At 45.0% G+C, this 15496-nt stretch overlaps 1 protein-coding gene across 1 annotated transcript; it reads left to right on the top strand.

Annotated features, from left to right (window-relative positions):
• The first annotated feature begins 7223 nt into the window (after positions 1–7223).
• Positions 7224–13338, top strand: LOC103112363 (acyl-coenzyme A thioesterase 1). Its single transcript, XM_060175490.1, has 3 exons — positions 7224–8067; positions 11298–11497; positions 12310–13338. The coding sequence occupies exons 1-3, from the start codon at positions 7500–7502 to the stop codon at positions 12883–12885; spliced, it is 1344 nt and encodes a 447-aa protein (XP_060031473.1). The 5' UTR covers positions 7224–7499; the 3' UTR covers positions 12886–13338.
• The last annotated feature ends 2158 nt before the right edge of the window (positions 13339–15496 follow it).

Below are 15496 nucleotides of genomic sequence, written 5' to 3'. Positions count from 1 at the left end.
GTGGTAAAGTTTCTGTCAAACCTAGTAAAATGTGACAGCATCATCATATGCCAGTTACTTTAATAAAAATCTGATTCACACGAATTGAGCTGTTTGGAAGGTACCCAAGTACCTTCTTTCAATAATGCACCCATCTAGGAGGCACCAGCAGTGGCACACCTGGTAGAGGGCATATATCACCATTCACAAGAACCCATGTTTAAGTCCCTAGTCCCCACTGACAGTGAAGCAATGTTGCTGGTCTGTCTCTGTGTGTCTCTCAGAAAAGAAATGGCTTGTGGCCGGGTGGTGGCACACCTGGTTGAATGCACATGTTACAAAATTCAAAGACCCAGGTTCAAGCTCCTGGTCCCCACCTGATAAGGGGGAGCTTCACGAGTGGTAAATCAGGGCTGCAGGTATCTCTCTGTCTCTTTCCCTTCCATTTCCTCTCAATTCCTGGCTATCTCTTTCCAATAAATAAGTAAAGGTAACTTTTTTTTTTTTAATGAAAGCAATGGTTGTTGATGGTGGTGCCATTGTCATGGCAAAATAACCATCCTGACTTCCTTGTCAGGTCCTGCTATTTCTCAGTCTTTAAAACTGTCTTTTAATTTTTCTCTTTACTTCAATTTTTTAATAATTGCCACCTATTATCATTAGGCTTGGTGCCTTCAACATGAATCCAGTACTCCTGGTGGCTATTTTAATTTTTCATGTCCTTCCCTTCATTTCTCTCATTCTCTTACTTAGAGAGAAACTGTAAGGAAAGGAGGGATAGAGTGGGATAGAAAGAGATACCTGGGATAGGGGTAGATAGCATAATGGTTATGCAGAGACTCTCATACCTGAGGCTCTTGAGGTCCCAGGTTCAATCCTCCTCAGCACTGTTGGTATGCTTCTAATTCTGCTTCTAAGACCCCTTCTGTTTCATTGGTTTAATCCCCCCTGCTTAACACTGTATTCTATTTACATAACCACTGTTAACTAAGCACCGCCCTGCCTGCAGGGCATTGGTTTAATCCCCACAGGTTCAGGATGTCTTTTTGCTCCGCTCCCTCCCGTAGTCACCCTGATTTCCACCAGTCTTTTCGCTCCACCCTCTCTACGTCACATCCTGTTTCCACCCTATTTGGCAAGTATATATATAAGGACAGGATTGTGATTATAGTTTTAGCTTGGCTTAGATTGTGCTGCGATCCACATGAATAATGAGATACTGCTGCCCAGCTCAGCCATGAGTCCCTGGTTGTCTGTCTCCCGACCGCGAAGCTAGTCCAACACAGCACCAGAGCTTACAGGTGCTCTGGTGAAAAAAAAAAAAAAAAAGGAAAGAAAGAAAGAAAAAGTAAAAAGCAAGAGATACCTGTAGTACCTCACTGCTAGCACTTCACTGCTTGTGAAGCTTTCCCCCTGTATGGTTGGCAGGGGTCGGGGAGGGGGGCTGAGGTCTTAAACCTGGTCCTTGCACAGAATGTGTGCTCTACTGGGTGAGCCATGGTCCTGACCCACAATCCTCATTTCTTTGCTTTTGAGCTATTTTTCTGTCTCCCTTGAACTTGACCTAATGGTTTCATTTGTAGCAACAGTCATAATCTATATAAAAAATAATTAGTTGAGGGGCTGAGAGATGGTGCACCTGATTAAGCACACTTGGGTTGCATTGGATCGACCTTCCCGTGGTGCATCCTGTGAGTACCCATTCATTGGGGAAACTGACGATCCTTCCTAGCCGACTGAATCCACATGGATCCCAGTCACTTCCAAAGCCAGCAACAAGCAGCTCCTGACAGCTTTCAAGCTGTTGGTCCTGCTCTTCGAGTCCTCCAACTTAATGTTGAGGGGCTGTCCTTTGCCAAACGCGTTCTCTTCTTCATTAAGCACACATAGTGCTAAGCGCAAAGTCCCTGGCTCCCCATATGCAGGGAGGGACATTTTACAAATGGAGAAGCAGGTCTGCATATGCCTATCTTTCCCTTTCCCTCTCTATCTTCCCTTCCCCTCTCAATTTCTCTTTGTCCTATCCAGTAAAAATGGGGTCGGGGGGCCACCAGGAGCTGTGATTCATAATGTAACGTAGGCATCGAGCCCCAGCAATAACCCTGGAGGCAAAAAAAAAAAGTGATTGATAGGGTAATTTATTAGTGAGAACCAGCACAGTACTCTGTCATGTGTGGTATGAGGGCTCAAACTCCAGACCTTGTGAATGCCAGCCCTGTGTTCTACCACTGAGTTCCATCTCCAACTACTTAGCCTTAACCTTAAGAATTTTTTTCATTTTTTAATGATTTAATATTGATTTACAAAATTATAACAGGGTATAATTCCACCACCAGAGTTCTGTGTCTCCTTTCTCTCCACTGGAAACTATTAGTTCTTCCAAGATCACAGATGCGGGTTGACTATTATTTCTATAACTATCTATATATATATTTGCCCTTTTCCTATGATCCTGCCTTCTTTTCCTTTCTAAATCACACTTACTACTTCTTTTTTAAATATTTTTTTATATTTATTTTTATTTATTTATTCCCTTTGGTTGCCCTTGTTGTTTTATTATTGTAGTTATTATTGTTGTCATTGTTGTTGGATAGGACAGAGAGAAATGGAGAGGGGAGGGGGAAGACAGAGAGAGGGAGAGAAAGACAGACACCTGCAGACCTGCTTCACCACCTGTGAAGTGACTCCCCTGCAGGTGGGGAGACAGGGCTTGAACCAGGATCCTTATGCGGGTCCTTGTGCTTAGCGCCACCTGCGCTTAACCCGCTGCGCTACAGCCCGACTCCCCCACACTTACTACTTCTAAGCCCCCTCACCCCCCAAGTCCTGATGGAATTGGTGTTCAGAGCTCTCTGGTCACCCTGCCCTAACATTTACCCGTCTGAAAGTATGGACCAAAATTTTTTATCGGGTGCAGAAAGTGGAAGGTCTGGCTTCTGTATTTGCTTCTCCACTGAACATAGGCATTGGCAGGTAGATCTATACCCAGCAAAAACAAGAGAAATTTAAGAAGTGTTCACCCAACTCTTAGCTGCTAATCTAACTTCTGCCCTGTCCACTTCTGAAAACTGACTGTCAAGAGTCCCTTATGTCCTTAGGCCCCTGACTAACCTAACCATATCTGAACTTTAGGAACTTACCCACTCAGGTCCCTTAAGGAACACAGTTTTCCTTTCATCAATTTATATTTCTATGAACTCCGTCCTGAAGATTGGGGTCTCTAGATCTGTGTATAGACATCCTCTCTGTATACCCTCTGTCTGAATTCTACCTGCAGAAGGGAAGTTTCAAGAGCAGAAGCAGTGCTGCAGTTAACTCTTTCCTTCTCCCTGTCTCCCCTTCCCTCTCAATTTCTATCTTTCTAAAGAAATAATAATAAAACAAAAAGGCGGGGTAGGGAGTTTGTAGAGGACATGAGAGCTAGCTTATTATCACTAGAGCATAGGATTTCATACCATAAGCCAGAGCTGAGTGGTACTCTATTCTCTGTGTGTCTCTCATAATAATAAGAAAGTACATATTTTCTAAAAAGCTTGTGGAGGGTGGGGGAGATAGCATAATGGTTATGAAAGAAGAGACTTTCCTGCCTGAGTCTCCAAGGCCTCAGGTTCAATCTCCTATACCACCATAAGTCACAGCTGAGCACTGCTCTGGTAAAAAAAAAAAGCTTGTGGGAAAGACATTTTCTTTTTCAGGTGGTAATGTGTAGGTTTAGACAATCTATAATTTATGACTATGATAATGATTGATTGTGAGCAGAAGTCAAAATACTTAGTTGTTTTTCTAAGATTGCAGATCAGACATATACCAAAGAATTTTATAAAGTAAGGAGTCTCTGAAGAATATACTTGCTGTATAGGTGAAAAGCATAAATACTTGGTCCAGTGTCCAGTCTTTTTTTTTTTTTTTTTGTCTCCAGGGGGCTCGGTGCCAGCAAGGTTAGTGCTGGGGCTCAGTGCCTGCACTACGGTAAATTCACTGCTTCTGGAGGCTGTTTTCCTATTTTGTTGCCCTTGTTGTGGTTGTTATTGTTATTGTTGTTATAGCTGTTGTTGTTGGATAGGACAGAGAGAAATTGAGAGAGGCGGGGAAGACAGAGGAGGAGAGAAAGACAGACAACTGCAGACCTGCTTTGAAGCAGGTGGGGAGCTGGAGGCTCAAATGGGACCCTTACACCGGTCCTTGCACTTTTCGCCATGTGCACTTAACCTGCTGTGCTACCACCCAGCCCCCCATCCATAGTCTTTCAATGGTGAGTATTTCTGATCTGTAAATTAGGATGCATGAGAATAATTTTACTTATGGGCTAAATGGGGAAAGATATTTGAAAATAAGATCTCTTTAATTTTCTTTTTCTACCAGAGCATTGCTCTGCTCTGGCTTATGGTGGTGCTGGGGATTGAACCTGGGAACTTTGTTGCCTCAGCCATGAAAATCTTTTTGCATAATTATTATGTCATCTCCTCAGCCCAATATCTCTTTCAAAATTCAAGATTTATTTATAGCATCCGTCTTGAACATAGTTTAATGAAATGTTTTCATCTGGGTTAGTTAACTTCATTATAAATATGCAGTTTGATTAAGGCGGCATTAGTGATGAACACATTATAAATTACATTTATTAGTGTATTCTACACCAGAGATATATATAAAAGATAGAAAGATCTTCTTAACCCACTACCCACCCAATCCCATAATTCTCCTGGTGTAATTACATTGACCAAATTGATATTTTTTTTTTTTTTTTTTAGGACAGAGAGAAATGGAGAGGAGGGGAAGACAGAGAGGAGGAGAGAAAGATAAGACACCTGCAGACCTGCTTCACCGCCTGTGAAGCGACTCCCCTGCAGGTGGGGAGCCGGGGTTCGAACCGGGATCCTTATGCCGGTCCTTTTGCTTTGCGCCAAGTGCGCTTAACCCGCTGCGCTAAAGCCCGACTCCCTGACCAAATTGAAAAGCAGTTTCCCGACTCCCAAAACCAGGGTTTTCCCTGGGGCATCTAGACTGTATGATCCCATTATTCCCAGTAGAGTCTTTTTTCTTTTTTCCATATAAAAAGTGAGAGGCAGAGAGAGACAGGGGAGAGACACAAAGCACTGCTCCACCTTGCCTGGTGGTCTCATGTGGTGGCCAGGGACTTGAACCCTAATACTCCCATATAGTAAACTGCCCTCTTTACCAGGCGAACTAGCTCCAGTCAATCCAGACAACAGACAGCATAATGGTTATGCAAACAGACTCTCATGCCTGAGGCTCCTAAGTCCCAGGTTCAATCCCCCACACCACCATAAGCCTGAGCTGAGCAGTGCTCTGGTGTTTCTCTCTCTCTCTCTCCTCTCTTCATCTCTCTCAAAAATAAAAAAAATTTAAAAAAAAGAAAAGTACTTTAACTTCATGAATTCAGCTCCTTTTTACTTAAAAAAAATCAAAAGTGTGGTCTGGGAGGCAGTGCAGTGGTAAAGCTTTGGACTCTCAAGCAGGAGGTCCTGAGTTTGATCCCTGGCAGCACATGTGCCAGAGTGATGTCTGGTTCTTTCTCTCTCCTCCTATCTTTCTCATTAATAAATAAATAAATAAAATAAAAAGTATATCTAACCTGGGAGGTGTCACAATAGCAAGAGTGCAGGACCCCCAAGCCTCAGGTGCTGAGGTCAGTTATCCCAATGCATGTGACAGAGTAATGCTCTCTCCTCTCTCACCAATATGTAAATAAATACTAAAATATTATACAATAACTTTTTTTGGTTGAAAAGAAAAAAGCATTTTTGGACTGTGGAGACAGCAAAAGGGTTATGCAAAATGACTTTCATGCCTGAGAATCTGAGGTCCCAGGGTTAATTCCCATCACCATCAAAAGTCAAAGCTGAGCAATGCTCTGGAAAAAAACAAACAAGCAAACAACAAAAAATAAACAAAAAAGAAAAGAGAAACATTTTTTAATTTTTTAACAAGTATTTTTAAATACTTATACCAAGCCACAAGATCTAAGGTTTCTCCTTTCCTTTCTTTCTGTTTTCTGTATTTATTAATGAGAGAGAGGGAGACAGAACCAGCACATCAGCTCTGGTTTGTGGGATGTCAGGGTTGAGTCAGGACCTCATGCTTGACAATCCAAAGTTGTATCAACTACACCAGCTCCCCGGCTGAGGACAGGTAATTTCTCCAACACTGTCTCCTCCGAGTTGTTTTTTCCAGAGCACTGCTCAGCCCAGAATAGTGGTGGTGGTAGGGATTGAACCTGGAACCTTTGGTGCCTCGAGTATGAAAATCTTATTGTTTGTGGTGGAGATACCATACTAGTCGTGGCAAAAAAAAAAAAAAAAAAAAAAACTTTCCATGCTTGAGGCTCTCAAGTCCCCAGCAACACAAGGCCTGTGCTGGGGGTTAAAAAAAAAAAAAATCGGAGAAAATGTTTGCATACCCTTTGTGCAGTCTCCCCTCTTTGTGCAGCTCTCCTCTGAGGAGTTTTAACCTCGTCAGCATTTTTTTTTTTTTTTGTCACCAGGGTTCTGGCTGGCGCTCCACGCCTATACTGCAGTCTCTGGTTTTTCCTTCAGAGGGTGAGAGACAGAGAGACACGGCACTCACTGCCCCTCTTCTCGGGAGGAGAGAAGCCCTGGGGGGCGGGGAGGACCTCAATGCACTCTGCCGGGTGGATTTTTCTTTTTTTACTTATTAATGAGAAAGATAGGAGGAGAGCGAAGGAAACGGACGTCACTCTGGCACATGTGCTACCCGGGACTGAACTCAGGGCCTCACGCTTGAGAGTCCGGTGCTTTATCCACTGCGCCACCTCCCGGACCACAGCCGCGTGGGCTTTCTGAACTGACACACAGCTTGAAGGAGTCTCAGACGGCTGGCGGCTTCCTCCAGCTCTAAGGGTCCCCCGGCAGCCAGTGAGGGATTTGAGAGAGGAACACTAGTCACCATTTTCCAGCCAGAAATCTTGAACTTGTCACCACACCGCGGAAGGGCGGACTGGGAGTGAGCGCCTCTCTCTTTCAGGCGGCCTCCCCACAACTTCCTGTAAATCGTCAAATTTAGCGACCCTCAGAGAAACCCCCGCAGGCCCTAGCCCCGCCTCCAGAAGGCTGTGACCCGGAAGACAATGACCCAGAGGAGCCTAGGCGACCACGCCCCTAGCGTAGGCCTGGGAGACCACGCCCCCAACGCAGCCCTGGGAGACCACGCCCCCAACGCCGCCTGGGAGACCACGCCCCCAACGCCGCCTGGGAGACCACGCCCCCAACGCAGGCCTAGGCGGCCACGGCCGCAACTCAAGCCTGGGAGACCACGCCCCCAGCGCAGGCCTGGGAGACCACGCCCCCAATGCAGGCCGACGCGACCACGCTCCCTATTCAGGCCTGGACGACCACGCCCCCAACACAGGCCTAGGCGGCCACGCCCCTCTTGTGACCACCTCCCGGAGGTCTATAGGTCAGGTGTCAACGTTTGACCTTGCGGCCCTTAGGCTTGTTTGTGTTTCGGGCCGGAGTTCAGGCTGCTCAGGTCCCGGAGCCATGTGGCGGGTGGTCCGGGCCGCTCTCCAGCCCCTTGGGATGCCCCTGCAGCTCTGGAGGTCGATATCCACCTCGTCCCTTTTCTCCCAGAAAGTCGTGACCCTGACCATCACGCCCCAAACAGGACTAGCCGACGAGCTCCTGCATATTAAAGTGGAGGGTTTAGGCCCCGGCGAGCCGGTGACCCTGAGGACGCTGGCCACCAGTTACCGAAGCCGCCTCTTCCACTCATTCGCCCACTATGAGGCGGACGGCCGCGGGACGCTGGACCTGGCCCGGGCCCGGGCTCTGGGCGGCGGCTTCACGGGGGTGGAGCCCATGGGGCTCCTGTGGAGCCTCGCCCCGGTCGGGGCCGGCCTGGAGGGCGCCCAGGTCAGCCAGATGCGCAGGGGCGTGATGCAAACCCCCATCAAGGTGGAAGTGACAGTTCACAAGTCGCGACAGCCCGCGGTGCCGTTGGGCCCGGCGCTGGCTTCCGTGCAGGTGCAACGCTGGTTCTCCAGCCCAGAGCTGGGCCGCACCCGGCTGCAAAACGGCCGCCTGCGGGGCGTCTTTCTGCTGCCCCCAGGTGCGTGAGGTCTTTTCTGCAAAGGGGCTTTCAGGGACTTCGGGGACTTCGGACAGCTGCTTTGCTTTGCTTCAAACTAGTCTGCCATCTGAAAAGAAAGCGAGCTTCTCAATTCCCTTATTTTGTTGCCTAGACACCAGGTGGGACATGTCTTCCCCTACATGGTGTCTGGGTTCTAAATTTAATCTGCATGGATGCCTCTGTTTTGCCAGCTGCTCACACTCCAAACTCCTAGTGCTGCAGATGCTGTTACGTGCAAGCATGCACCGAGTCTGAGGGATGAGTAAAATAAGTTTAAAAACCCAGTCTGGGGAGTCGGGGGCGGTAGCGCAGCGGGTTAAGCGCAGGTGGCGCAAAGCTCAAGGACCGGCTAAGCAGGTCTGCAGGTGTCTGTCTTTCTCTCCCCCTTTCTGTCTTCCCCTCCTCTCTCCATTTCTCTGTCCTATCTGACAACTACGACATCAATAATAACTACAACAATAAAACAAGGGCAACAAAAAGGAATAAATAAAAATTTTTTTAAATTATTTTTAAAAACCCAGTCTAACTTATCACCCACTGTCACCCCCAGGCTCCTTAGGAACAAATCTTTGTTTTGTTTTTTCTTCCTCCAGGGTTATCACTGGGGCTCGGTACCTGCACTATGAATCCACTGCTCCTGGCGGCCATCCCTGCCGCTCCTCCCCCCCCCCCGCCCTTTTTCCATATAATTCAGTATAGGGCAGAGAAATTGAGAGGAGAGGGGAGGGGAAGGCAATGAGGCAGAGAGAAAGAGACACCCACAGACCTGCTCCACCCGTGTGAAGCTTCCCAGCAGCAGGTGGGGAACGGGGGCTCAAACCAAGGCCCTTGCACTTAGTACTTACTATGTGCACTTAACTGGGTGCGCCACCACCCGGCTCCCCTAAGAGATCTTTTAAATGAGAAATTTAAAATATTTTCATAAGGAGGGAGAGGGATCGAATTTAAAAATCGTCTGTAAGATCCTAGCAAATTTCCACACAAAGAATTACATTCCTGAGTTGAAACAACATTTTTAGTAATGTCTGTGTGGTAATCAGGTTAGTATTTTGAAGCATGTTTCAGGAAAAAAACTGTTAGTGGGATAATAGGAGGATATTTATGTTATGCCTTTTTCATAGCTACTTTTTTGGCTTTCTATAACTAATATAGAATTAGGAAGTGAGGGAGTCGGGCGGTAGCGCGGCAGGTGGCGCAAAGTGCAAGGACCAGAGTAAGGACCCCGGTTCCCCACCTACAGGGGAGTCGCTTCACAGGTGGTGAAGCAGGTTTGCAGATGCCTGTCTTTATCTCCCCCTCTCTGTCTTCCCCTCCTCTCTCCATTTCTCTCTGTCCTACCCAACAACGATGACATCAATAACATCAATAATAACTATAACAATAAAACAAGAGCAACAAAAGGGAATAAATAAGAATTAGGAAGTGAATATGTATATTACAGATCAAGATAAAATAGTGTAGTTGAGGGAGTCGGGCGAGTAAGCGCACGAGAGGCAAAGCACAAGGACCAGTAAGGATCCTGGTTCGAGCCCCCGGCTCCCCACCTTCAGGAGGTCACTTCACAAGAGGTGAAGCAGGTCTGCAGGTGTCTATCTTTCTCTCCTCCTCTCTGTCTTCCCTCCTCTCTCCATTTCTCTCTGTCCTATCCAACAACAACAGCTATGACAACAATAACAACTACGACAAGGGCAACAAGGGCAACAAGATGGAAAAAATAGCTTCCAGGAGCAGCGGATTCACAGTGCAGGCACTGAGCCCCAATAACCTTGAAGGAAAAAAAAGAGTAGTTGAATATTAAGAAAACCAACTTGTGAAAGTTGGGAAGGTAGATACGCCACAACTTGTTTCTGTATTTGAAAATTTAGAAATGGATTCTGATGCTGGAATTTTAGACATTTTAGTTTGGCTTCTATTCTAATATCATTCTCTTTTATTCTGCTCTTATAGACTAATCTGGCACTTATATTTGAAATAGCACAGATGCATATATCTGGAAAACACCAGAAGGCAATTGACTGGGATTTTTTTTCTCTTGGAATAGTGATTAAATATAATCTACAATAAGAATGTCAAAAGGGAAATAATATTGTCAAAAGGGAGACAATCAGTTTGACATTTGAATATCTTACACATAATGTTCTCTTTACATTATACTTCCCTTTATGGTCACCTTTAAAACTTTTTTTTATTAATTTATTATATTTATTATATTCTGTCTGAATAGAGACAGACAGAAATTGAGAGGGAGAGAGACAGAGAGACATCTGCAGCCCTGCTTCACCACTCATGAAGCCTTCCTGCTGCAGATGGGGACCAGGGGCTTGAACCTGGGTCCTTGTGCACTGCAGTGTGTGCGCTTAACCAGTGTGTGCTACTGCCTGGCCCCACTTTTTTTTTTTAACTTTATTAACTTTATTTATTTTCCCTTTTGTTGCCCTTGTTGTTTTGTTGTTGTAGTTATTATTGTTGTTGTTATTGATGTCGTCATTGTTGGATAGGACAGAGAGAAATGGAGAGAGGAGGGGAAGACAGAGGGGGGAGAGAAAGACAGACACCTGCACACCTGTTGAAGCGACTCCCCTGCAGGTGGGGAGCCGGGGCCTCCAACTGGGATCCTTATGCCGGTCCTTGTGCTTCAGGCCACATGCGCTTAACCCGCTGCACTACCGCCCAACTCCCTTTATTTATTATTATTTTTATATATTTATTTATTGGCAAGAGACAGAAAGAGATAGAGAAGAGAGAGAGACCCCTGTAGCACTGCTTCACTGCTTGTGAGCCTCTGTCCCTGCAGGTGAGGACTAGGGCTTGAAGCTCAGTCCTTGCTCAATATAACATGTGTGCTCTACCGGGGCCCACTGACCGACCCCTGATGCTTTCTTTTTAAAGCAAATAATTAAAGTATTTTAATATAAACTTAATCTCAATAGAATCAAAACAATTAAAAACAAAAGAAAATAATTAAAAAGGACAAATTATACAGTTAGAATCTTATAAAACTGTTAGCTTTGTGTTGAAAGATATGTGGTGGCTGTGGGAGAAGGGGAGAGAAAGAGAAAGCCAGAGCACTGCTCAGCTTCAGCTGATAGTGGTGCTGGGGACTGAACCTGGGACCTCAGAGTCTCAGGGAGGAAAGTCTTTAACATAACCACTATGCTATATTAACTGTTTCTAGTCTTAGTTACTTTACTTCTTTTTTTGGTTTATAGGAGATGGTCCTTTTCCTGGTTTGATTGATATCTTTGGTGATGGAGGATTAAATGAATCTCGAGCAAGTCTCCTAGCTTGTCGAGGTTTTGCTACTCTGGCTTTGCCATTTTTTGACTACGAAGATCTCCCTCCACTCATGAAGGACTTAAATTTAGATTACTTTGAGGAGGCAGCTAGATTTGTGCAGAATCATCCAAAGGTGAGTGAGGTGGTAGAGAGAAATACGTCCAAAATGAACTCATTAGAGCCAATAGAGAGTAAGAAAGCGGCACTGGGGCCGGAAGGAAACAGCAGCAGAGCACCTGTCTTGCAGGCATGAAGCCCCAGGTTCGATCCTGGCACCACATGGAGCAACAAAGACAAAACGAGTAGAACTCTTATGAATGGTGAAGCAGTACTTTGCAACTGCATTCTCTCTCATTAAAAATAAAGTGGTATTAAACGGTTGGAAAATGCCAATAAAAATACTGATGGGGGGGCAGGCAGTAGCACAGTGGGTTAAACGCACCAGAGTGCGAAGTGCAAGGATCGCAGTTTGAGCCCCCAGCTCCCCACCTGCAGGCTAGCCGCTTACTCTGTCCTATCCAACAACAACAATAGCAATGGCAACAGCAATATTAACAACAAAGGCAACAAAACGGGAAAAATGGCCCCCAGGTGCAGTGGAGTCATCCCAGCAATAACCCTGGAGGCAAACAAACAAACTGATTCAATGAATAGGTAAATTTATAAATGAACTTTCTGATGAATACATAAATGGTTCTTCTTTTTAAATGCATATATTTTATTTCTTTTTACTTGAAAGAGAGAGACCAGAGAATGCTCAGTTTCTGGTGTTGCTAGGGATTGAACCTGGGGCCTTCGAGGCTCAGGAATGAAGAGACTTTTACATAACCATCATGATATCTCCCCAGCCTATAAAAGGTTTTTCTTATTGAAGATATGGTGACTTCAATAACAATTATGCTTTCTTTTTTCTTTCTCGGTCTTTATTTTTTCTTCAACCTCAAGGTCAAAGGTCCCATGATCGGAGTGGTTGGTTCTGGCAAAGGGGCGGAGTTGGCATTCTCCATGGCCAGCTTTCTCCCTAATATAGCTGCAGTGGTGAGCATCAACGGCTGCATCTCTAACACGGCTACTGCCCTTAAGTGTGGGAGTCTGACTCTACCGGGACTGCCTTTTAACCTAGACAAAATCTCTGCCATGGAGTCCGGGGTGTACGATGTCCAAGAAGCCCTGGAGGACCCTTTGAACCCAGACTACCAGGAAAGCCGAATCCCGCTCGAAAAAGCCAGTGCCCATCTCCTCTTCATCGTTGGGGAGGATGACCGCCACTGGAAGAGCTCTGTTTATGCTGCCGCCGCCGCCACGCACCTCACAGAGCACGGAAAGACAAATTTCACTCTTCTAAGTTACCCCAATGCTGGTCACAGAATAGATCTCCCTTACAGCCCTTTTTGCCCCATATCCCTGGACCCCATGTTACAGCTGCCTGTTTGTGGAGGGGGACAGCTCAAAGGCCATGCTGTCGCTCAGATTGAGTCTTGGAAGGAGATCTTGGAGTTTCTGTACTTGCATCTAGGGTAAAGGCGAGCAAAGCATGCAGTTAAATTTACAGTATGCTTAGCACAAATAAAGGGTTGCTTTTTAAAAGGATCATGCCAACTTTTTTTTTGTTTGGTAACTTGCCTGTGAAAGCAGTACATTGAATGGACAGACATTTCCTCAGCATAACAAAGGCTGTTTAAGACAAACTCACAACTAGCATCATTCTCAATGGGGAAAAACTGAAAAGTTTTCCCTAAAATTGGGAACTAAACAAGGATGTCCACTGCCACCACTATTATTCAACATAATCTTTGTGTTCTTCACCACTGCAATCAGATGAAAAAGAGATATCAAAGGTATACATTTTAGAAGGGAGGAAATCAAACTCTCACTATTTGCTGATGGTATGATAATATACCCAGAGAACTCCAAAGACTCCAGCAAAAATCTACTGGAAATAATTCAGTAAAGTAGAAAGAAGTAAAATAAGTACATATAAATCTGTGGCATTTCTGTATAAAAATCTGGAGTTAAGAGGGCCTGGTGGTGGTGCGCCTGGCTGAGGGCACATTTCCAACTGCAAGGACCTGGATTTGAGGCCCTGCTCCCCACCTTCAGGGTCGGCTTCATAAGTGCTGAAGCAGGTCTTCTTCAGGTGTCTTTCTCTCGCTCTATCTCCCCGTCCTTTCTCAATTTCTGTCCTATTACATAAAAATTAGGGAAAAGGGGAAAAAAAGAGGGGGGGGGGAATGGCCTCCAGGATCAGATTTGTAGTGCTGGCAACGAGACACAATGATAATCCTGGAGGCAAATAAAGAAATAAAGTAGAATTGGAGTGGTCCAGGAGGTAGCACAGTGGATAAAGCACTGTACTCTCAACCATGAGGTGCTAAATTTAATCCTTGGCAGCACATATACCAGAGTGATATCTGGTTCTTTCTCTCTCCTTTCTCATTAATAAGTAAATAAAATTTAAAATATATATATATATAATTGGAGTCAGAGGAAAGGGAAAGGAAAAACTCAGTCCCACTTACAATCGAACCTAAAAAGATAAAATACAGATTCTGAGGTAGGGGGAGAGGAACAGGATGGCAGAGGACCTAGTGGAGGTTGTATTGTTGTGTGGAAAACTGAGAAATGTTATGCATGTACAAACTATTGTATTTACTGTCGACTGTAAAACATTAGTCCACCAATAAAGAAATTTTAAAAAGATAAAATACTTTAGGGTCAATCTCATTAAGGAGCTGAAGGACCTTTACAAGGAAAACTATAGGCTATTTTTAAAAGAAATAGAAAATGACGGGCAGGAGGGGAAGAGCGTCCCTTATTGCCGGACTGGAGGAATAAAACAATAGTAAAATGGCCATTCCTTCAAACGCAATCTGTAGTTTCAATGCAAACCTTTTCCAAGGAAAATAAAACAACTTGTCAAAAAAATCTGTATGGAACCACAAATAGCCAAAGCACTTATGAGAAAAAAAATGGAGGTATCACACTACCCAATTTCAGTTTGTACTACCAAGCAGTAGTAATTAAAACAGCACAGTGCTGGAGTGAAAAAGGGCACTTGGATCAATGAACAGAATCAAGAACCCACACATATATAACCATCTGGTATATGACAAAACGACCAAAGCCACCCAATGGGGTAAAGAAGGTCTCTTCAACAAAAGGTGCTGGGAGGGGACCGGGAGGTAGTGCACCTGGTTAAGTGCATGTGTTAAAATGCACAAGGACTTAGGTTCAGGCTTCTGGTCCTCCCCACCTTCAGGGGGAAGGCTTCACAAGTGGCAAAGCAGTGCTACCAACACCACCGTTCCCTCTGTCCTAGCAAATAAAATAAAGTCTTAAAAAATGGTGCTGGGGAAATTGGACAGCCACATGTAAAAAAGTGAAACTGAACCACCATTTACCACCACACACCACAATCAAATCAAAATTGATCAAAGACCTGGATACTAAGTCAGAAACTCTAAAATTTACAGGAGAAAACATTGGTGAAATATTGGAGAATCTTCACATCAAAGATTTATTCGGAGACTGGACTCCATGGACAGTGAAGTGAAAGCAAGAGTAATTAAATGGGACTGCCCCAAACTAAAAAGCTTCTACACATAGAAAGCAAATTAAACACGAATAACCAGGCAAACCAGTAAATGGGAGGAAATAATTTGCACATTAAGTATCAGTCAAGCGACTGATATCAAACATCTATAAAGAACTGGTACAGGAGAGTCAGGTGCAGCAGGTTAAGCACAGGTGGCGCAAAGTGCAAGGAACTGAATAAGGATCCTGGTTCGAGCCCCCAGCTCCCCACCTGCATGGGAGTCGCTTCACAGGTGGTGAAGCAGGTCTGCAGGTGTCTGTCTTTCTCTCCGCCTCTCTGTCTTCCCCTCCTCTCTCCATTTCTCTCTGTCCTATCCAACAACAGCGACATCAATAATAACTATAACAACAATAAAAAAACAAGGGCAACAAAAGGGAATACACACACACACACATATATGAACTAGTACAGGGAGTGGGCAGTAGCTCTGCAGATTAAGTGCACATGGTACAAGCCCAAGGACCGGCTCAAATATCCCAGTTTGAGCCCCTGGCTCCCCATCTGCAGGGGAGTCACTTTAAAAAAATATTTATTTAT

The sequence above is a fragment of the Erinaceus europaeus genome, chromosome 16, assembly GCF_950295315.1.
Source record: "Erinaceus europaeus chromosome 16, mEriEur2.1, whole genome shotgun sequence".
Classification (NCBI taxonomy): domain Eukaryota; kingdom Metazoa; phylum Chordata; class Mammalia; order Eulipotyphla; family Erinaceidae; genus Erinaceus; species Erinaceus europaeus.
Note: the sequence above shows the minus strand (reverse complement) of the source record. Positions and strands in the feature narration are given on the sequence as shown.